Source organism: Sarcophilus harrisii, chromosome 3, assembly GCF_902635505.1.
Source record: "Sarcophilus harrisii chromosome 3, mSarHar1.11, whole genome shotgun sequence".
Lineage (NCBI taxonomy): Eukaryota > Metazoa > Chordata > Mammalia > Dasyuromorphia > Dasyuridae > Sarcophilus > Sarcophilus harrisii.
Genome location: NC_045428.1, coordinates 572,156,343 through 572,180,441, shown reverse-complemented (window position 1 = coordinate 572,180,441; position 24,099 = coordinate 572,156,343). Strand labels below are relative to the sequence as shown.

General features: G+C 42.0%; 1 protein-coding gene across 1 annotated transcript in view; it reads left to right on the top strand.

The window, feature by feature from the left end:
- DISP3 (dispatched RND transporter family member 3) overlaps positions 1-24,099 on the top strand; it is a 74,083-nt gene that overhangs the window by 27,547 nt on the left and 22,437 nt on the right. The window contains exons 2-9 of the mRNA XM_031962866.1: positions 5,376-6,453; positions 7,945-8,164; positions 11,117-11,253; positions 15,653-15,787; positions 18,770-18,930; positions 20,054-20,193; positions 23,130-23,278; positions 23,663-23,824. Of these exons, the coding sequence (XP_031818726.1) occupies positions 5,379-6,453; positions 7,945-8,164; positions 11,117-11,253; positions 15,653-15,787; positions 18,770-18,930; positions 20,054-20,193; positions 23,130-23,278; positions 23,663-23,824 (2,179 nt within the window). The 5' untranslated portion in view covers positions 5,376-5,378. The remainder of the gene's footprint in view (positions 1-5,375; positions 6,454-7,944; positions 8,165-11,116; positions 11,254-15,652; positions 15,788-18,769; positions 18,931-20,053; positions 20,194-23,129; positions 23,279-23,662; positions 23,825-24,099) is intronic.

Below are 24,099 nucleotides of genomic sequence, written 5' to 3'. Positions count from 1 at the left end.
TTTTGCAAAGTGTTTTGTGTTATCTCAATTGATTTTCACAACAGCCTATTTTACAGATGAGGAAACTGAGGCTGAGAAAGGTTAAGTGGCTTATTCAAGATCTCACAACCTAATAAGTCTATGAAGTAGAATTTGAATTCAGGTCTTCTTAACTTTAAGCTCAACAGTATTTCTGCTACTCCTCCTAGGTGAAATAAAGCCTCAACACTTCAATTTCTTTATCTGTAAGAGATTCAGAATGATGTAATAGACTGAGAGGCCTGAGTTCTAATTTCAACTTCTGACCGACACTAGCTGTGATCTCTTTTCAGTTTCTTCATCCACAGAATGGGGATAAAAATACTTATGGCACTGGATTGTTGACATGGTTGTTGTGAGGATAAAAGCAAATAATGTTATGAGAAGTACTTTACTAACAAAGGGCCATTTTGGTGTCAGTGGAAGGAGGAGGAGGATGGAAGAAGGAGGAGGAGACAAGAACAAAATGGAGGGAAGGGAGGAAGAGGAGGAGGAGGAGGAGAAAAGAAAACAGAGGAGGAGGAGAAGAACAATGACAAGAAGAGGAGGAAAGGAAAAGGAGGAGGAGAAGAAGAAGGAAGAGGAAGAATAAGAATAAGAGGAGGAATAGGAAGAAGAAAAAAAGAGAAAAAGGAGGAAGAGGAGAAGGAAGAGAGCAGGAAGAAGAAGGGGAGGAAGAAGTGGAAAGGGAGGAGGAGAAGAAGGGGGGAAGAGGAGGGGAAAGGTGGAGGAATCATTTATAAAATTAGGGCAATGATATCTTTCCTATTGACCTTGTAAGGTTATTGTTAGAATGAAAATGTCTCCCTGGCTCAGATCTCTCCCTCTCTCCAATGCATTGTCCTTATAAATGTCAAAGTGTTCCACATCTGATCATGTCCCTTCTCTGCTCAATAAACTTCAGTAGCTTCCTATTAGTTATAATATTGAATAAAATCTCCTATTTGGAACACAAAGCTCTCTACAACATGGCTCCACTCTTCCTTTCTGGGTTAACTATGCACCATTCCCTTTCATGTGCTCTTTGGTCCAGACATATTGGTCTTTCTGCTGTTTCTTGTGCACAATGTTCCACCTTCCATCTCCATCCCTTTGCTCCAGCTGTCCTCCGTGTTTGGTGCCTACTCCCTCACCTCTGCCTCTTAGAATCCTGAGCTCCTTTCAAGGCTCAGCTCAATACTTTTCCTAATTGAAATAATAATAATAATAATAATAGTATTTATAGAACACTCTAAGCTTTACAAAGTGCTTTATGTTATCTCACTTGATTCTCATACAGCCCTATGGGAGAGATGTTATTGTCATCATTTTACAGATGAGGAAACCAAGACTGAGAAATACTCGTAATCCTTCCAAATTACTGTTATCAGTTTTCTACTTATGAATATGTGTATTTTCTCCCAATAAAATGTGCCTTGAGGAGGACAATGACTGAATAATTTTTGTTTTTATATCTTTGAGTATCTGGTAGAGAGAGGGACCAGTAGGTATTTAATAAAGGCCTGCTGATGATTGGGTTTAACCATAAAACTTTGTACAGCTATGAGTTTTATTGCACACACATGTACCTTGGTATATGGTACCACCTGAGAGGGACACAGTAGGTGCTTATTAAAGGCCTGCTGATTGATTGGGTTTAACCATAAAACTTTGTACAGCTATGAGTTTTATTGCACACACTGATATCAAGGCATATGGTGCCACCTGAAAGGGAACACAGTAGGTGCTTAATAAAGGCCTGCTGATGATTGGGTTTAACCATAAAACTTTATACAGCTATGAGTTTTATTGCACATATTGATACAAGGAACATGGTGCTGGGAGGTGCAATGGTCCCAACTAGATAGGTGAGTAGAAAACTGGGGTAGGGAATCTCCACTGTCATTCAATGAAGCAAGACAGACCAAAGGCCTGTGGAGAATCCTGGTTAAGGAAGTGGTTTCCTCCTCCTTCCCATGCATCCTCCTCCCAAGGATGTGTCTAACCACAGTGGTCAGGGCAGCATTTGTCATGTAGTCACCCCCTTACCGGAAGGTTTGAGTTTCCCAATAAGTAACAAGGGGCTGCTTTGAAAGAGGCGGCTTTTTAGCGTATCAAGAATATTTAGAATAGCAAGGGGGTTTCCCAACAGTTAGCCTCCTCCTTGAAAGCCTTGCCTAAAGGTATTAAAATATGAAGATTAATGATTTTGTCCATAGGAATATTGCATATTACAGAAATCTTTTCCTTTCTCCTTCCAGTCCCCTTCTTTCAAGTTTTCTGCTCATTTGGCGAGTTTTCATTCTTTATCTCTCTTCTCCTCTTCCTTTCTTTCCTTTCATCTCTTCTGTCTTTCTATTCTCCCACATCAATTTTTTTTGTCTCTGTCTCTTTCTTTCTCTGTCTCTCTCTATCTTTCTCTGTGTCTCTATCTCTGTATCTCTTTCTGTCTTTGTCTCTGTCTCTCCACATTTTCTCTTCTCTCTCTCTGTCTTTTTCTGTCTCTCTGTTTTTGTCTCTCCTGTCTCTGTTTCTTTGCCTCATTCTCTCTATCTCATGCTTTGTCTTTCTCTTTCTCTCTCTGCCTCTGTCTGTCTTTCTGTCTCTATCTCCATCTTTCTCTGTCTCTGTCTCTTTGTTTCTCCTCCTCATCTCTCTGTCACTCTCCACTCTCTCTCCACTCTCTGTTTCTGTCTCTCCTTTCTTTTCTTCTCTCTTTGTCTCTCCTCTCTGCTCTGTCTCTTTCCCTCTCTGTCTCTCTTTCTCCCTCTTCCTACTCTTCCTCTTCTCTCTGGGTCTCTTGTCACTCCATCTCTCTCGTTCTCCCTCTCTCTCCCCTTTCTCAATGTCTTGAAATCTTTCTTTCTCCTTCTCTTCTCAAAAATTCTCTTTAACCTCTCATGTGCCCTCTCTCCCTCCTTCCTCTCGGACTCTCTTCCACTCTGCCCATTCATGTCTTTCTTATTCTCCATCCTTTCAAGCTTTCTCTTTTCCTCCACTCAAATCCTCTCTCCCTTTCTCAGTCTTGTCTTTCCTCTCTTCCCCTCTTAAGTCCTTAATCTTTCTCTCTCCTTCTTAAGCCCTTTCTTCGTTTCTTTGACTCTCCCCACACGCTCCCCATCAGCTGCCTCCTTTCCCTAGAAAGGGAACATCTAATTGAAATGAAGCACACTAGAGAATTTTAATCGGAAAGTCAGCATTAATTAGTCAGGTCTGGTGTAATTAGCTTCCTCATCTCGCTGCCTCACACTCTAACTCGATAATGGCTCATTTTCATCCAAAAGAAGGGCAGGCTGGGTGGGGGAGAGCAGGGCCCTGGATGCCCAGTGGTCCCTGGGTAGATTCTGAAATAGCCCTGGCAAATTGGGGGGATCCAATGCTGCTGCTCTCTATTCTCCTCTCTTTTCTCCCTCTGGGGGCCTGCTCAACCATGCCCTCTTTGCTCCCCTTGTACTTTCCTGCCTGACTCTTAGAGGAACTCATACAACTGCTGAAAGATCAAAAGAGATCCTAGAACCTGGAAATAGAAGAGGCATCAGAGATCTAGATGAAGAAGGAACATAAGCCCCTTGTTCTGCAGTAGAGAAATAGACAGCAAGCCAGGAGGGATAGAGAGCTGACATACTGAGTGACAGTCAGTGTCCAAGGCAATCTTGATAGAAAAAATCATTGGACTGAATCTAGTAAGATGAAATGTAAGGGGGATTATTTTTTACTTTGGGTTCAAGGAACTAGCCTCTCGAGTATAAGATGGCTCAGTTTGAGAAAGATCTGGGAGTCTTGTGGGACATGAGCTCACTGTGACTCAAAAGTTGTTGTTTGTCCTTTGTTCTTGAAGAAGACTGTGATATCAGGGAGGTGGCGCCATGATATGGGAATTGGTTTTAAGTGATAAAGGGCTGTGCAAAGTCACCAGAACCATCTGGGTCCAGTGGCCGGATATAAATCGAGATGACTGGAAATGACCCTCATGAGTGTAACATGAGATATAGACACAGATGTCATGTGATCATGCGTTGAATTAAGTGGGGGCTAGCTTCTAGGAATAAAGAGATAATAGCTCCAACAGGGTGCTAGACATATATAAGAGTCTACACTCAGAAAACCAATGTACCCGTGACACATTTTTAAGTTTCATCATTTTCTCCATCACTTTCCTAAGTCTGAATAATCAATACAATAATAAGCCAAACTCTGATCTGCAGCATTTGCTGATTTCCAAAGTGTGAATGGCTCTGAGATCCTAAAATCCCTCATCTACTGTCATCAGCCCTTGTCATAAGAATCCAGAGTTGTATGTTCAGGGGAGTCAGCCAGGGTTTCAGTGAAGGGCCTTGTATTCATGCCACAGGCGGCTCATTCTAAGGAACTGAGGAGGTTTTGCTTTGAGAAGATAAGGCTTACGGACATCATGCTGAGTGTCTTCAGAGCTGTTATGTGGAAGGATCAGAACTTCTTTGCTTGACTCCAGGAGGCAGAACAAGAAATTAGTACAAATGGCAAAGAGGGCAATTTAAATGAAAAACTTTCTAATAATTAGACTGGTATAAGAAGTAGAACAATGGGGGCAGTGAGGAAGTGCCATAGTGCATAGAGCACTGGGCCTTGGAGTCAGGAAACTCATCTTCATGAGTTCAAATTTAGCCTCAGACATTTCCTAGCTTTGTGACCCTAAGCAAGTCACTTGACCCTCTTTGCCTCAGTTTCCCCATCTATAGAATGAGCTGGAGAAGGAAATGGCAAGCCACTCCAATATCTCTGCCAAGAAGACCCCAAATGGGGTCACAAAAAGTTAGATATGATTCAATAAACAACATGTGTAAATAGAACAAGCTGTCCAGCTATAGAATAGCCATCATTCCCCTTCCCTGAAGGTCTTCAAGTAGAACCTGGATTATTTCTCTTGAGATAGACCAGTGGAGATTCTATGGATTGGACTAACAGTCCCCTCAGGTCCTTCCCAACTCTGACATCTCAGACTCGCAGATATAAGACTTGGGTTCAAACTCACATATTTTGACTTCAGATCCACTTTTGAGTCTGTTTGCTATATCACAGTAATTCAAAGTGGGAAAAGAAAGGGCTTTGGGAAAAGAAAGCTATTTAAGGAATTGGGAATTGAGAATCCTAAGGTCATAGATTTCAAGGCAGAAGGGATCTTAGAGATGGAAAAGTCCAACCTTCTCACTTTACAGAGGAGGAAAGTGGGGCCAGAGAGGTAAATGTGTTCTTATTGTTCATTTTCTTGAGAAGGGGGTGGAAGGGCAGTCCCCAGTGTCCAGGAAAGATACCAGAGGCTTTGGTATCTCTTTAGGTAGCTAGCCAGCCACTAGTCCCAATTTCATACCATCCTCCAACCTCACTTCTTGTTTGTACAGACCATGGACATGGAGGATGATCCACTATTGCAGGAGGCTTGGCTAGATGAGGAAGAAGAGGAGGCAGAAGGAGAAACCCCTGTGGGATCCCAGAAGCAAGAGCCGGGTCCCGGGATGAGGAGGCAATGCTGCTGGAGTTCCAGGCTCCCCCACACCTTGCCCCCAGCCTCTGGGTTCTGGAACATCTTGGGCTGGGCCTTCACCAACCCATACTGCGCAGGGCTTGTCCTCTTCCTCGGCTGTGCCATCCCAACGGCGCTAGCGGCCGTCATGTTCTTGCATTACCCAGCCCTGGACATCGACATCTCATACAATGCCTTCGAGATCCGCAACCACGAGGCGTCCCAACGCTTTGACGCCCTGGCCCTGGCCCTGAAGTCCCAGTTTGGTTCCTGGGGACGCAATCGGCGCGACTTGGCTGACTTCACTTCGGAGACCCTACAGAGACTCATCTCTGAGCAGCTGCAGCAACTCCATCTCGCAAACAGCTCCCGGCCTGCTGCCCGTCTCCGAAGGGCGATCCCCGCGTCCCATCGCCCTGGACCCCAAATCTGGCAGGAGAGCCTGGTGGCCAATCGGAACGCAGGGGCCCAGAAGGAAGTCGCCACCAATCAGAGCGCATGCCATCGGGGTGACGTTCCGGGCGCCCTGAGGTTCGCACCCAACCAAAGTCGGCCTCCTGATCCTGCACCCCTTAGGGTGTCCCTGTCCAATCAGAGTGGGAGACTCCGGAGGGGCACCTCTCACTGGGACTACTCTCGGGCTTATGTGAGTGCCAATACCCAGACCCACGCTCACTGGCGCATTGAGCTCATCTTTCTGGCCCGGGGTGATACGGAGAGGAACATCTTCACCACAGAGCGGCTGGTCACCATCCATGAGATTGAGAGAAAGATTATGGACCATCCTGGCTTCCGGGAGTTCTGTTGGAAGCCTCATGAGGTCCTCAAGGATCTGCCTCTGGGCTCCTACTCTTACTGTTCCCCACCCAGCTCCCTGATGACATACTTCTTCCCCACAGAGAGAGGGGGCAAGATCTACTATGATGGGATGGGCCAGGACCTTGCGGACATTCGAGGTAAGGAACCTATTAAGATGTGGGAAGCAGGAAGGGACTGAGCCAGAAGCTGGAAGGGAACTGCAAGAAGCACTGGAGACAGTAATGGTCCATGGGAACTAAACGATAGGGAAGGGAGGAGATGGAAGGAGTGGAGAGGGAGTAAAAACTAAGGGGGGGGAGGACTAGAAGCAGGGGGTGGGTGTGGTAGAGTCTGAAGCCCCAGGGAAGAACATACATGGTTCTTATCCCAAGAAATAGTTTATGGGATTGCTGCTGTTGTTGTTAAATGGACCTAGACTTCATCAGTGTGGGAACCTCCCTCAGGGGCAGGTAGTTACTCTACCAAAGCAGGAAGAGCAGTTCCTTGCAATTTAGAATCTTAGAAAGTTGCCTGAAGTACTAGTTAAATGACTGGCCCAGAGTCACACAGTTGCGTCTGTTCAGGTTAGATGAAATGATTTGTCCAAAATCACAGGAGGAATAAGGGCCCAGATTTGAGCCCCATTGTTTTTACTCCAAATCCAGAGCAGTCTTTAACTTAAAAGGGAAAAAGGAGGGTTGGATTAAAGAACTCTAGGTAGTTTTCTGATCCTAAGTGCTTGTGAATACATGGAGGGACACTCAGGGGGTTTGGAATCCTCCCTGACTTTTGGAGGTGACATCCTAAAGGTCTGGTCATCCTTAAACTATCTCTCTATGGGCAAAAATGGGGAAGAAGGAGAGAGATGTATAAGAGAGAAAAAAGGGGGATGAGAGAGAAGAAAGGTAAAAGGGAAAGAGAGACAGAGACAGTGATAGGGAAGGGGAAGGGGAGAGAGAGAGAGACAGAGGCAGAGAGAAAAAAGGAGAGAGAAAGGGAATGGTGAGAGAGGGAAAGATGAAGGGAGAGAGACAGAGAGAAAAACAGAGACAGGAAGAGAGAGAGAAAGAAAGGGAAAAAGAGATAAGAAGAAAGAAAAGTGGGAGAAAGGAGACAAAGAAAAGAAGGGACAGAGAAAGTGGGGAGGAAAAGGGTCTGGGATGTGGAGGGATTATTAGACTAAGCCAGTGGTGGAATCTGTATCTGAGGAGATGAGAAACAGGTTGACTACTAATTGTGTGACCTTGGACAAATCACTTCCCATCTAGATATGAGTTTCCTCCCTTACAAAATGAAGGAACTGGGCCAATCTCTAAAGCACTAGAAGCCCCTCCCTCTGCATGACCAACAGAGAAGATGAAGGGCACCATGGGGCCAATAGCAAGTTAGTCCCTGGTGCAGCCAGGGCAGAGAAAGGGTCGTAGAGAGAACCAGGAGGTTTTCAGAAGCCAGCTGGGCCAATCCTCCAGTTTTACAGATGAGGAAACTGAGGTCCATGGAGATCAAATGATTTGCTAAAAGTCATATGATGTGCATCAGAGACACCGAGGTTTTTTTAGCATTGTACCACAATCCTGAGGCAAGTCCAAAGGCAGAGTAGGAGAGGTCTGGGGCAAGCCCTACCTTCGTATGTCTCCGTGTTCTTCCAGGTTCCCTAGAGCTGGCCATGACTCACCCAGAATTCTACTGGTATGTGGATGAGGGTCTGTCAGCTGAGAACCTAAAGAGCTCCCTCCTCCGAAGTGAGATCCTGTTTGGAGCCCCTCTTCCCAATTACTATTCTGTGGAGGACCGCTGGGAAGAACAGAGGACCAAGTTTCAGAGCTTTGTGGTCACCTACGTCGCTATGTTGGCCAAGCAGTCTACAAGGTGAGAGGCGCTATCTTAGGGATCTAGGGGTGGGGGAAGGAATGTGGAGGATGCTGGGACCCCAGGGAAGAGATTCTGGTCCCTGATATCGTGTGCCATCGGCAAGGTTGATCTCACAGTCTCTGAGCTGGAAAGGACTCAGAGGTCGTGAACCCATACCTGAACATGAATACCAAGTCTCAATGGGGGGCTGGAATGGAGTTCTACCTCCTGAGACAAATCTAGTCTTTCTATTGGGCCACATGGCCCATTCTTGCTTCTAACATCCCTGAAGAGGGAGAAAAAGTATATGGAGTGAGGTGATAGAACTGCCAGGGCTTAGCATTGTACCTGGTACCTAATAAGTGACTAGAAATCATTTATTGACTGAAAACAACAGATCACAAAGAACCTTGAATCCTCCCTCCCTCCCTCCCCCCCACAAACATCACTTTTTTTTAGGATCTCGGGTATCAGCTCCCTTCTGTCTCTGGGTAACCGCAAGATGGCCCCAGGAGTGGAAATGTCAGGAATGGCATCCTCAGCTAGGATAAGGAGAAAGGCCGGCCTGACAGCAGGAATGAATGAATGAGCATGGTGGATTACTGTTGTGTGCTTTAATTATCCAGAAAGACCTCCGCCGGGACTGCTAAATCACACAACGGAGGCTCTGGATGGGTCCGGGCCAGGCCCCTGTCACTCCCTCTTAGAACCAGCAATGATTAAGATTCCAGGTAGAATTGGCTGTGGAGGTTGCTGGATTGTTTACAGACACAAGAACTCCATTAATGTCCATCCATAGACAAGAGGAAGACAAGGGAGATAATTTACCGGATCTTCTCCCTCCTCCTTCTTTTCTCCTTTCCCTTCACTTCTCCCTGGAGTTTCTAGGATAGCTCACAAATGCCTCATCTCACCCCATATCCTCTCTCCCTCTTTGGGGCTGTTAGAAGCAGTAAACTAGAAGGGATGGCTCATGTGGCCCCAATAGATCTGGGGTCACGGGATCTGGGTTCAAATCTACCTGCTATCCAGATGACCTTGCATATCTTGATCTCTCTGGCCCTCTGTCTGCTCATCTCTAAAATAAAAAGGGATGGACCTGGATGACCTTTGGGGTCCTTTCCATAGGACTTATGGTCCTATGATCTTGCCCATTCCCTTACCTCCATGACTTCCTCTTCTTTACTCTCACCATCTTCACTTAAACTATTCTTAATCTATCTATCCTGTTATTGAAAGATAAGAGGGATAGGAGGAAGAGTGTTTGCATTAGAGTGAGCAGCCCTGGGTTCTAAATCCAGCAATTTAATGTCCACTGGAGCCTTCATTTTCCTTCTCTGGGACTCTGTTTCTCATATATAAAGGGAGAGGGTTGGACTAACTTATCTTTAAAATACCTGCAGCTCTAAATCCAGAATCCCAGAGAACATAAACCCCCAGAGAGTGAGGATTGTTTGGGATTTTTCCCTGTGTTCTCTTGCACATTGTAGGCAGTTAATAAGTGTTTATTGATTGATTGAATGAGTGAATAACTCTCTGATCCTCATCCCAGGATGGTACATAAAAGGCTTTATCATGGGACAAAGATCTCTGTTTCCCAAAGGTCCAAAAGGTATAACTACAGGCCCATTGGTCTCAGGGAACGCCTATCTATGGGTTTCTGGGCTATCTTCATCCCTGTATTTGAAATGTCTATTTACCCCATTTTTCTGGATGATGGAAAATTATAGTCAATTCTTCACATTTCATGCTAATGTAGGGAAGCAGTGAGCTGGGTGATTCAAAACTTCATCCATTCACCAAATACTGATTAAGCATCTATTAAGTGTAAGGCTCTGTGCTATGCACTATGGAGATATGAAAAATGAATATGACAAAGTCCCTGATCTCAGTGAGCTTACACTGCAATGTGGGGAAACAAGCCACATGCAACTGACTGTGACATGAGCAGTGCATGAAGAGGGGAAAGGTGAGCTCAGATAAAGAGGTCTGAGAGATTCCAGGAAAAAGAGATGGCTTCTAATGAAGGTGATCAGGGAAGGCTTCCTGGAAAAGGCAGCACCTTGGATTGGGCCTGAAGAAAATGAAGATTATTTATAGGCAGAAAGATGTGAAAGGAGAGAGTTTTTCCAAGAAAAGGAGAAAAGCCTAGACAAATCCACAAAGTTTGCTCTCTGTCTCAAAGTGCACTGAATTTTTTATTGCTGTTGTTGTTCATAGGGCTTTACGCTAGCTAGGGCGTGAGAATCAGAAGTAGATGTCCCACGGGGAGAATTCAGTTTGGGAGAAAAATTTTGCTGTGGTTAAATCATAAGGGAAAGATATATAAGGGAGAGATGAATGCCCAACCTAAATCCGTTGCAGGGGTTCATCTCATAAATGAAAGGAAGAAAGGAAGGAGAGAGGGAGTTTAGAAGGGAGGAAGGGAGGAAAAGATGGAAAGAAGAAGAGAAGATAGGAAGGAGGAAGGGAAAGATGAAAGGAAGATGGGAAAGAAGGAAAAAAAGAAGAAATGAAAGAAGGAAGGAAGGAAGGGAAATGCATTTACTGAGCACTTGCTATGTTCTGAGCACTGTCCTAAGTCCTAAAGATACAAGTAAAAAAGTGGAAACAGTTTTTCTTCTCAAGGAGATTACATTGTAGAAAGAGAGGCAACATGCATAGGGGACGGTGACCAAGGAGGGGCATTTTAGTCTGAAAGTTATATGGCTGTTGGAGTCATAAGGACTAGATTGGCACATCCTTTCCAGGAACAATGGCAGTTAATTTGAGTAAAATTCCATAGCTAGAACGAAAGGGGAATGGGGAGTTGGAGGAGAGGGAAGAGGAAGGTGTGGGGTGGCTATGGCTAGTGAAGAAGGGGAGCAATTCCCTGGTTCTCTGTGATGGAGGATAACTGGGTGATCTCTTCCATGTCATGATGGTTGCTTCCAGGTTCTGCTTTCTCAACATCTTCTTTTCTCCCTCCAGCAAAGTCCAAGTCCTGTATGGAGGCACAGATCTTTTTGACTATGAGGTTCGAAGGACCTTCAACAATGACATGCTCCTGGCCTTCATCAGCAGCAGCTGCATTGCTGCCCTGGTCTACATCCTCACCTCCTGCTCAGGTATACTTTACCTTTACCCACCTCCCCTTCACCTTCCATCATCTGGTCACAAGTAACAGAACATCCCAACTGATCTACAAAGTTTACTTACTTCTGGATTTAATCTCCTTTCATCGGTAACAGAAATGGATTAAATAATTGGGCTGGCAACATGGCATGGAGGATAGGATATTGGGTTTGAAGTCAGGAAAATCTGAGTTCCAATTTCACCTTTGACACATACTAGCTCTATGATCCTGGGCAAATTACCATATTAATGTCTAAGTTTCCTCATCTGGCAAATGCGAATAATAATAACACTTACTATACACATTTGAGGATTAAACTTGATGATATCTTTAAATCATTATTATTATAAATGATAAATAAATAATGAAATAAAAATAAATAAAAAACTGTATGTCGATTCCGTCTCTAATGGGGACTCCAACAGGGAAGAATATGATTGTTCCCCATGGCTTCTCAAAAATGTTAAGAGAACCAGCATGTTATAACAAAGAGAAGATTTGACTTGGAGCAAATCGAGGTTCAAATCTGAGATTTTCTGGCCCCTTCCCTGCTGTGTGACCACTGGCCAGATTGCCCAAGTTCCTCATCTGTAAAATATAGATAATCATGTTGTCTGCCATTACCTATTTCGTGAAGCTACAAGAAAACACTCAACGAATTTTAAAGTACTTGAGAAATATGAGTTATTTTAGAGATTTGTCCTCTTCACTTCATTCCTTCTGCCCAAATCCCAGAGCTTCTGTAAAGTGAGGTGGTTCTAAAGTCCTTTCCAGCCCTAAAATTCTGCCATTTTGTTTTAAGTAAAGGCCCTTCCAGCTCCTACAGTCTATGATTACAGAGTTCCTTCTAGCTCTTCCATTCTATGTTCTGAGTTCCTTTCCAGATTTAAAATTCTAGTTCTGAGATCCCTGACATTCTATGTCTTAAAAAAAAAATGAAACCTTCCAGCTCTGGCAAATTCTCCAACTTAATGATGTTTAAGGGCACTTAGATAAAACGACATATCCAGGATCACGTAGCTAGTATCTGAAGCCATATTTGAATTGAGGTCTTCCAGACTCCAATCTCAGCCTTCTCTATCCACTGTGCCATTTGTGATCTGATAGACCATTTGTTATTCCATCCCCATATCACTTTCCAGGAACTGTTCATTATCTGATTTGGGATTATTCACTGTGTAGATTATCTGTGGACAGTTTTCTACTCCCGTACATTCTCCAGGTTCCCATATACCTGGGGCCCTGGTAGACCGCAATTGAACTGCAGTCCACATCAGATGTTATTATGCCCAAACTTAGTGGATATCTCAATTGAGAAGCAATGTAGCACGCAGGAAAGTCATAGGAAGATCTAGATTTGAATTTCCTTTTCTAAAAATGTAAAGATAGTATTTGCATTACCAACCTGAGAAGAAAGTGCTTTGTGATATTGAGTACTTTCCCTAAGGTTTGTAGAGCATTACCTTTAAACCTTTGATGATGATGTTGATGATAATAATAAATTATAATTATTATTTTTATTATAATAATATTTTTATATTATATTATTTTTTATTTTATATATATTTTATTTTATATTATATATATATATATTTATTTTATTTTATTTTATTTATTATTTTATAAATATATATAATATAATATATAACATAGATAATATAATTAGCAGCAGCTTTCTGAAGTCATGTTCAAGTCATTGATTTCATAAAAATTCTGAATTTTGTCTTTTAAGATTGTGTGGTATAGTATAAACTGTTTTCCTAGTTCTATTGTCTTCGTTCTATATCAGTTCATGCAAGTCTTTCTATTTTTCTTTGAATCTTACTCGTCATTTTTTATAGAACAATAAAATTCCATTGCGTAAACAATAGTTAATACCTGTTTAGTGCTTACTGTGTGCCAGGTTCTGTATTAAGCACTTCACAATTATTTTCTCATTTGATCATCACAACAGCCCTGGGAGGTAGGTGCTACTATTTTATACTCATTTTACAAATAAGAAACTCAGGCAAACAAAAGTCAAGTGACTTGCACAGCATCCCACAACTAGTAAGTAAGTGTCTGAGGCCCAATTTGAATTTAGGTCTTCCTGACTTTAATCACTGTTCTATTTCACTTCTATCATAGTGTTCTACTCACTGTGCTGCTTAGCTACCTACTAAATCATACTTTTATAAGAAAGGGAATTATTATTACATTATAATGATATAACAAAACAATAAGTAATGATTACTGATGACACTATAGATGGTGTAGTATGTCGCGATCCAACCCTGTCATCAACAGGACCTGGATTCAAATCTAGTCTTTGACACTTATTTCTAAGTTACTTAATTTTTCAGTGACCCAGTTCTCTCTGTAACAATAAAGAATTGTTGTTCATCTGTATTCCTCATCCTTAGTTCTCTATAACAGTTCAGTTATCTGGATCAAATTATACTATGAACGATGGTGGTAATAATGCTAATGATAAAAATATCCTAACAAAAACCATACGGTATTAGCAAAACTCTGAGCTTATCACCCTAAGACAACTATAGAAAGATAAACAGTTTCTTGCCCAACAAGGACAAAGAGGATTGATAGTCACTCAGAGCATATGATAAATAGGTTTTTTGAAAGAACAAGCCTACAGAAACTCTTGTGGAACAAACAGCTATCTGTTCACCAGGCAATCTTGAAGGCTGATAAAAGGTACATCCCATTGGATTTGTCAGATGTAACTGAGAGCGGCTCACCTCCAGATGGAGACTGTGAAATGGCTAAGATCCAAGAGTGGAATCAACAGGCCCTCCATGGGCAACATCTGCATGAACTCAGCCAACAATGTGTCACCAAAGAAGCGTGGAACAAATGACTGAGTCACGCGGATTTGTTTATGGAACTAGAGAAGCTTATGATAGCAATTCAGGAACAGTTCACTGGCAGTAGAAATTATAGAAGGATTATCCCGAAGAAGCATACTGATCAGGCATACTGATCAATGTAGATTGATGCAATTGATGCAAGGAAACAATAGAAACTATAACACATCACCAAGGCTGTAAACATTTAGCACTTAACAAAAACCTTGCGAGGCATGAGCAGGTACCTGGAATTATAAAACAAAAGCTCAATATCTTTCACAGACAAACAGATGACAAAGCTTTGAACTATAAATATAGACCTCAAAATAGCTTTAATTCAGCCACTAAACAGAACTCAGCCAATAAACTGGACTGGAACCATGCCATTAGCATAGACTGATATGTTGCCCCCAATTGCCCAGATAGAACATTGATCCATAAAAACTTAAGAGCAGCATTTTTAATAAGTGTGCCATACCAAATTCTCATAATTTCCAAGCTACTTATAATGAGAAGTTTTAAAAATATAGAGGCCTCGAAGAACAAATCAGGACCTTCTGGGAACAGCACGAGTACATGTTATCTTGATCATCCCGTTTGCTATGAAGGATAAATTCAGGAAGCCTATAGAAATGAGCTTGCGGGGCAAACCCAAGATGGCAGAATGAGAGGAAGCATTAGAATCTAATTCTCTCCATCTTCAGCAAAGATCTAGAGAATGCCTCAGATTGATTTTTGATTGGAAAAGTCAAGAAGTCACAGCAAATTATTTTTTTCAGACTTACTTAGCTTAGGGAGACAGACAGACAGGCTACAGACACTGGAGATGGGTTTTGACAGAGTACTATGTTTGGGAACATTGCATCACTCAGGAAAAACCAGAAAAGAAATCTCCAGGGATTTCTGAGCAAGCTGGGTATAGCCCAAGCGGTCTGCTACCCACAACCCAGTGCCAGGTCTCAGATCCAAGGTGAAGAGGAGTGGTCAAGAACATTGGCCTTACCTATGTATTGAGGAAAGAATACACTCAAGGAAGTAAAAGAAATTAAGGAGAGATAATTTAAGAATTATTGAATATCTGAAAGCCATGAATTGGAGATGAGTTTGCATTCCTAGGACTCATATTGAGGTACAGAAAGCAATCTTTTGTCAACCTATGCAATGTAGTCCATAGAACATTAAATTAAAACTCAGAATAATAGCAAGTTAGGAACTTGTTCCCAGGACTGTTTCTATCTGTTTTTCATTAGGAATGATGAAAAATATAATGATAATAAAAATGCATTGACTAATATAGTCTAAGATAGGTATATATCCAGTAGAGTATAACACTCTACTGGAGGAATAATCAGTGGTTGGTTATACTTCTCTCATGCTCCGATGTTTTATGATCCATATTTAGTTGAGATCAGCTCTCTGTAAGTTAACATATTGTCGTTGGTGCCCGTGGAAACATAGTGGGTTGAGTACCTGCCCAGTAGTTAGTCCTCCTTTTTTTCCCTCAGAAACCTCACCCCACCTGTTCATCTCTGCCTTGTCATACAGTGTTCCTGTCTTTCTTTGGAATCGCCAGCATTGGCCTGAGCTGCTTGGTTGCCTTGTTCCTCTACCATGTTGTTTTTGGAATCCAATACCTGGGCATCCTCAATGGGGTGGCTGCCTTTGTCATCGTTGGCATCGGTGAGTTGGCTCAGGCTGTTGTGGATGACTTCATATCCATTGCACTTCTTTCTATGAACTGCTGGGTGGGAAATGTAGGGTCTGGTGCTGTCCTCTCCCTGCATCCTTATCAGACAGAAGCAGGAACATGTTGGGTAAAGTAGATGATTATGGTTTCAATGGTAGGGAATAGTCCTAAAAGCCCAAGTCAGATCAGGGTGTAAAGATGATCTAATGTTCCCAGGCTTCCCAATTCTGTCAACTGAGGCAAATGTGATGTCTTTTCTTCCAGAGTGCCTCTAAACCCTGTCTTACCTAGGCTGCCACCTATAGGTGTGGATGGAATCCCATTTTAGAAAAAGAAATTGAGCAAGCCATTAATGAACTACCTAAGAAAAAATCTCCAGGGCCAGATGGATTCACAAGTGAATTCTATCAAACATTTAAAGAAAAATTAATTCCAGTGCTTTGTAAACTACTTGGAAAAGTAGGTAAAGAAGGAGACCTGCTAAATTCCTTCTATGAAACAAATATGACACTGATACCTAAACTAGGAAGAGACAAAATAGAGAAAGAAAATTACAGCTCAATCTCCCTAATAAATATTGGTGCAAAAAATTTTAAATAAAATATTAGCAAAGAGATTGCAACAATTTACCAGCAGGATAATACCAAGGATTATGACCAAGTGGGATTTATACCAGAAATGCAGGACTGGTTCAATATCAGGAAAACTATTATCATAATCAATCATATCAATAACAAAACCAACAGAAATCATATGATAATCTCAATAGATGCAGAAAAAGTTTAGGAACAACATGCAGCAACCATTCCTATTAAAAACCCTAGAGTGCATAGGGATAAAGAGAGGTTTCCTTAAAATAATAAGCACTATCCATCTAAAACCAGCAACAAACATTATTTGTAATGGAGAGAAGCTGGACACATTTCCAATAAGATCAGGGGTGAAACAAGAATGTTCATTATCATGACTGTTATTCAACATTGTACTAGAAATGTTGGCTTTAGCAATAAGAAAAGAAAAAGAAATGAAAGGAATTAGAATAGGCAATGAAGAAATAAAACTATTGCAGATGATATGAAGAAATACTTAGAGAATCCTAGAAAATTGTCCAAAAAGTACTCAAAATAATTCACAGCTTTAGCAAAGTTGCAGAATATAAACCCACACAAGTCAGCAACGTTTCTATATGTTGCTGACAAAGCCCGTCAGCAAGAGATAGAAAGAAAAATTCCATTTAAAATAACTATAGACAAAATAATATACCTGCCAAGATAAACCCAAGAACTATATGAACACAATTACAAAGATTTCTCACACAAATAAAGTCAGATCTAAATAACTGGAAAAATATTAATTGTTCATGGGTAGGCATGATATAATAAAAATGACAATTCTGCCTAAATTTGACCTACTTGTTCAGTGCTATACCAATCAAACTGCCAAAAATTATTTTATTGAACTAGAAAAATAATATCAAAATTCATCTGGAAGAACAAAAGGTCAAGAATATCAAGGGAATTAATGAAAAAAAAATACAAAGGATGGTGATTTAACAGTACCAAATCTAAAACTATATTGTAAAGTAGCGGTCATCAAAATCATTTGATACTGCTAAGAAATGCAATGGTGGATCAATGGAATAGATTAAATATACATGACACATTAACCAAGGCCTATAGTAATCTAGTATTTTAAAAACTCCAAACTCCAGCTTCTGGAATAAGAACTCACTATTTGACAAAAATTGCTGGGGAAACTGGAAAATAATGTCAGAAACTCAGCATAGACCCAAATCTCATACCCCCATACCAAAATAATGCCAAAATGGGTACATGGTTTGGGCATAAAGGATGATACCAAAAATTAGAAGAGCAAGAGATAATTTACCTATCAGATCTTTGGAGAAGGGAGGAATTTATGAACAAAGAAGAACTAGAGAACATTATGAAAGGCAAAATGGACAGCTTCGATTACATTAAGTTAAAAAGGTTTTGCACAAACAAAACCAACAGAAACAAGATTAAAAGGGAAGTACAAAGCTGGAAAGGAATCAAATGTTTCTGATAAAGGTCTTGTTTCTAAAATATGTAAAGAACTGTGTCAAATTTATAAGAATACAAATCATTCTTCAATTGGTAAGTGGTCAAAAGATATGTACAGACAATTTTCAGATGATGAAATTAAAACCATCTATAATTGTATGAAAAAATGCTCTAAATCACTATTAATTAGAGAAATGCAAATTAAAACAACTCTTAAGATACCATCTCACACATCACAGATTAACTAAGATGACAAGAAAAGATAATAATAAAAGGAGGGGATGTGGGAAAACTGGGACACTAGTGCATTTTGGGTGGAGTTGTGAAATGATCCAACCATTCTGGAGAGCAATCTGGAACTATCCCAAAGGACTATAAAACTGTTTATATTCTATGACCTGGCAGTGCCATTATTGGGTCTGTATCCTTAGAAAATCATAAAGGAAGGAAAAGGACCCACCTGTGCAAAAATATTTGTAGCTGCTTCTATTGTGGTAGCAAAGAATTGGAAAATGAATAAATGCTCACCAAATGAGGAATGACTGGATAAGTTGTGGTATATAAAGGTAATGGAATATTATTGTTTTATAAAAAATGATGAACAAGGTGATTTTAGAAAGGCCAGGAATTTATTGTACATAATAACAGCAAGAATGTACAATGATCAACTGTGAAAGACTTGGTTCTTCTCAGTGGTTCCAAAGCAATCACAATAGACACTAGCCAGAAAATGCCATCTGCATCTAGAAAAAGAACTAAGGAGACTGAATGTAAATCAACACATGCTATGTTCACTTCTTTTTTTTTTTGTTTTTTTTCCCCCTCTTCTATGTTTTTCCCTTTTGCTCTGATTTTTCTCTCCCAATAAGATTCATAATATATATTTTTAAAAAGTGCCTCTAACCCTTGCCTTGCCTGGACTACCCCCTGTAGGTGTGGATGATGTTTTTGTCTTCATCAACACCTACCGCCAGGCCACCCACCTGGAGGATCCACAGCTGCGTATGATCCACACCATCCAGACGGCAGGCAAAGCCACTTTCTTCACTTCCCTGACCACCGCTGCTGCCTATGCAGCCAACATCTTCTCCCAGGTGAGTGACCTATGCTCATGCCCGGATAGAGACCCCTGGACTCTGCCCTAGCCTGAGCATTCACAGACCTTCCCTGAACTCTGAAAGCCATCTCTATTCTTAGGATCTGCTGAGATCCTGGACTTCCTTGCATCTGTGAAGCTTCTTATCCATGGCCCCCTAGATTGATGTTCCCTCTTCTCCGTATCCACCCTGACCTCCCCACCAGCTATAGGAGCCACCATTCCCAAAGACTGTTTAGTCTTTGAACATTCTATTCCCCACTTTGCCTCTAGTTTCTATGAAATTTACCTTGCCTTCTTTCCCTATTTTTATCTCACTAGATCATTTTATTACATTTCTTCTAGGGCCAGGGGTATCTGGGCTACACTGGCATTAATGTTCAGCTCCATATGCACGACTGTTGTTAGGATATAACCAAGGACACCCTTAACTATTACAATCCAGAAAGACAGAGCATCCAAGACATAGGGAGGTGATAGTCTTGCTGTGCTTAACCCTGGTCAGAATGCTCTGGAACGTTGGACTCAGTTCTGGAAGCCACATTTTATGTCATTATGGATAAGCTGAAGAGTGTAGAGAAGGTCACCAGCACTGACCATATGAAGATCTTTTGAGGGAGTTATTCATATTTGGTCCAAAAGAGAGAAGACTTAGAAGAAACACGATCACTTTCTTCAATTATCTAATGATAATTGAATCTCTTGTGAGAATGGGGGATTAGGTTCCTTTTGATTGATTCCAGAGAACAGAAAAAGGAGGACTGGATGGAAGTTTTAGAGAGACAGATCACACTTAATGTCAGGGAGAAAAACCCTTCCTAATGATTAAAGGCATGTGAAACATGAATTGGCTGTCCTGGAGGTTGGGGGCTTCTTTTTTCTTGGAGGTGACTGCTTGACTTTATCAGTTTGGGTTGGACTTGTTGCCCTCCCAGTGCTGAGAGTCTGAAACCCAGTCTGGCAAAGGGAGGGGAGCTGGAGGATGGGCTGCGGGACTGCAGAAGATGTTCCACACCAGAGGATTCTGCCCTTTGACTGTCTACCCTCTACTTAGGGGCAGGTTTGGGTGACAAGAGAGCCTCCCTAGGACTGAGATCTGAGTGGTCCCCCTCTCATTGCAGATCCCAGCCGTTCATGATTTTGGTTTGTTCATGTCCCTCATTGTGTCCTGCTGTTGGCTGGCGGTGCTCTTCACCATGCCTGCTGCCCTGGGAATCTGGAACCTCTACGTGGCCCCGCTGGAGAGCTCCTGTCAGACAAGGTGAGCTCAAGATCATGGTCAACAGCAACAATGACACTGAACAACAGTGATGATGATGATGATGATGATGATGATGATGATAGCATTTATAGAGTGCCTACTATGTGCCAGGCACCAAGCTAAATATTTCACAGTTATCTCATTTATTCTTCACTGCTTTGGGAGGTAGGTGCTATTATTAAGGGTAAGGTACCCATTTTAAGGGTGAGGAAAATGAGACAAAAATTAAGATCAATCCAACTAGAAGTGTCTGGGGCTGTATTTGAACTGAAGTCTTCCTAACTCGAGTGTCAGTGCTCTGTGCATTATAGTATCCCCCGGATGCTCTTACTCACACTTTCTTCTCATCAAACTGGACTGCTGGCTGTCCCCTGCCTCCATGACTTTGCGCAGGCAGCCTCTCCTAACCGGAGTGCACTCTCCACTTTGCAGAAGCCCTAGATTTTTCAAAGCCCTTTCATTTGCCTCCCCCTATATGTGACCTCTCTAGGGCTGCCCAGATGTTAGATGTCTCTGCTTCTTGAAATTAGTAACCTTGTATTTATTTCAATAACATTGTATTTTACATTTGTATTTTGTATTTAATTATAAATGTACATAAGATATTGTATCATGTCTACATGAATATAAGCTTCCTGAGGGAAGAGATTATTTATTTTCATTTTGTATTCCCAGTGCCTTACGCAAGATAAATCTTAATACATGTTAATGGACTGGAAGGTATGAGGCCATCTACTTCTTCAAAAAGCACAAGTGTTTTCCCCTTTTGATGGATTTGCTGCAACTCTGACTCTGTCTGGGCATTTTAATGCAGCCTTTACAAAGCCCCAGCTGTGTGCCCACCCATGTGCCCTGGGAGAGACATAAAACCTATCTGATCTTGGGCATCAAGAAATATTTGTTGGCCATTGCCTATGTGTCAGACACTTTGCCAGGTGCTAGGAATACAAAGGTAAAAAGTGAACAGTCCCTGCCCTCAGCGAGCTTACAATCTAGCTTACAGCCTTCCTATATTATGAGAATAAACATAAAGCATCAGAAGAGATGCCAAAAAAATGAAAAACCCTAGGGCATGTCTTCTTGGTTTGATTTCTTACAGCACAAGAGTGTTTTCTCAATTTGCCATGGACAGGAGGCTTCGACTAAGCCCAAGATAAGTCAGACAGTGGACACAAAGGCCATCTAAATCATAAATCATAGAGCCTGGGAAGAACCTTAACATATAAAATGTCAGAACTAGGAGAGAAAGTCCTTAAAATATAGAATGTCTGAATTGGAAGGGCCCTTAGAACATAAAATATCAGAACTTTAGAACACAGGATATTAGAGCTGAAAGGGATCTTAAAACATGGAATATCAGAGCTGGGAGGGCCTTTCAAGCAGAATTTATTAGAGTTTAGAGGGCCTTAGAACACAGAATATCAGAGTTTGGAGGACTCAGAACATGGAATATCAGAACTGAGGGGGGTCATTAGAACACAGGATATAAGAACTGGGAGGTCCCTTAGAAAATGAAATATCAGAGCTGTGAGGAGTCTTAGAAAACAGAGTTTTAGAGTTGGGAAGGGTCTTAAAACACAGAATGTTAGAGTTGGGAAGGGTCTTAGAACACAGAATGTTGGAGTTGGGAGGGGTATTAGAACATGGTATATCAGAACTGAGAGGGGGCATTAAAACACAGGATGTCAGAACTTAGACCATAAAATATCAGAGCTTGGAGGGGCCTTAGAACAAGGATGTTGACCTGGGAAGGACTGTAGAATAGAGATTATCAGAATGAGAAGATATCTTGGAGATTATTTTGCCCAAATTTCTTATTTTTTTAAAAAAAATTTTCATGAGGCAATTGGAGATAAGTGACTTGCCCCAGGGTCACACAGCCAGGAAGTGTTGCTATGTGTCTGAGTTCAGATTTGAATTCAGGTCCTCCTGACTTCAGTGCTGGTGCTCTATCCATTGCACCATCTAGATGCCCCTTGCTCAAATTTCTTCTCCTCTGAGGAAGCTGAAACTCAGGCAGGTTGAGGTGACCTACCCAGGATCACACCAACGTAAGTGATTGAGGGCAGTATTGGTGAAGGCCAGAGGAGACTCAGGCCTCCTTTATCCTGATCCATTGCTCATTCTTCACTTTCTTTGAGATGGGCTTTGTTTATTTTGTAAAATTTATTTCAGAAGAATTTATTATTCCTATCTCCCACTACCCCTCAATCAAATAATTAAAAAAAAAACAAATAAATTCCCACCTTGACCGTATCCATAAAATTATTTCATTCTGCATTTGAAAGCCATGGTCTCTGGCAGGAGATAGGTGACATGTTTCATTGCATGATTTCTCAGATTATAAAGTCTTCCAAGTCATTTTTCTCTATGACATTGTTGTCATTGAGTTAATTGTTCTATGACATTGTTGTCATTGAGTTAATTGTTCTATGACATTGTTGTCATTGAGTTAATTGTTCTCCTGGTTCGGCTCACTTCACTGTGCTTCAGTTCATAAAGGTCTTTTCAATTTCCCCTGAAACTTTCATTCATTCCAAGTCTTCCATTCCATTATAATTTGTTCACCCATTCCCCAATCGATGGGCTCCTCCTTCAATTCTAGTTCTTTGTCACCACAAAAAGTTACTATAAATATTTTTTATCTATGTGTCTTTTTCCTCTTTCTTTGATTTTCTTTATGGTATAGGTCTAGTAATGATATAGCTGCTATCACATTATATGCATGACTTAGTAACATTCTGGGCATGGTTCTAAATTGCTATTCAGAATGGCTGGACCAATTCCCAGCTCTACCAAGAGTACTTAGTTTTAGTGAGAAGCTGTGCTGGGAAGGCTAAGAAAAAGCCCACTGTGATGGCCGAGGTGGAGTCCGACCCAGCCCTCCCTGAACCCTCTGGGAACATAGTGACGATATGGGGTCTTTTCTTTCATAGCTGCCACCAGAAATGTGCCCGGAAGAGCTCACTCCATCTCTCCAATGGCCTGTTCATCAGTCCGGAGCCAGCAGGAGTCGGCCCAGCCCAGGGTCCTATGCCCTACCTGGATGATGATATCCCACTGTTGAATGTGGAGGAGGAGCCAGGTGAGATACCTCTCCCCAGTCTCTTGCTGCCTTCCCTTTCCCCATCTTCAGCAGATATCCTAGTTTCTGAGCTGATTTGCGTAGCAGCAGGAAATTGAATAAGATGACTCCTTGGGATCTAAAAAGACTATTAGATTATTTGGAAACTCCATCAGTCACCCTGGGAGGCTGCAGTGAAACATTCCCCTTCTCTTGGGATCCCACCCATAGGCAGAAGGTACAGGCTCAGAAACCAGGGGCATGAGCTCTACCCAGATGTTCCTTTAAGATCAGAGAGGAATTCTTTGACATTCTGCCCTGTTGCCCATGTGCTCTGCAGGGATGCCCCCTCCCTCTTTCCTCATGGCTTTAATTCAGAGAAAGCTGTCCCCTTTGCTTCCTCAGTCACCCTGGAGATGGGGGATGTCCCCCTCGTGTCTGTGCTCCCTGAGAACCTACAGCTTCCCCTGGAGAAGAGCAGCCGGGGCCAGCTCATCACTCAGCTGCAAGAACTTCTCCACCACTGGGTACTGTGGTCAGCCGTGAAGAGCCGCTGGGTCATTGTGGGTAAGCAGGGCCCCTGCCCTGCTCCTTCTGAGCTCCCTCCATCACACTTAAGTCTAGTTCACAGGTGGGTCAGTAGGGGATCCCTTTGACTCTTTGGATTTTGGTCCCCTAGACTGTAGGGTAATTGACATTTTTTCCCAAACTTCCACTCTCTGCCCTACTCACTTACACGTCACACAAAATGGCACCAGTCACTCAGAGCTTCTGGAGAAGCTGCACCCAGTAAACTCAGCTCTTTGGCCCAGGCGGTCTGCCCTAGGGCTGGAGTGATCAAC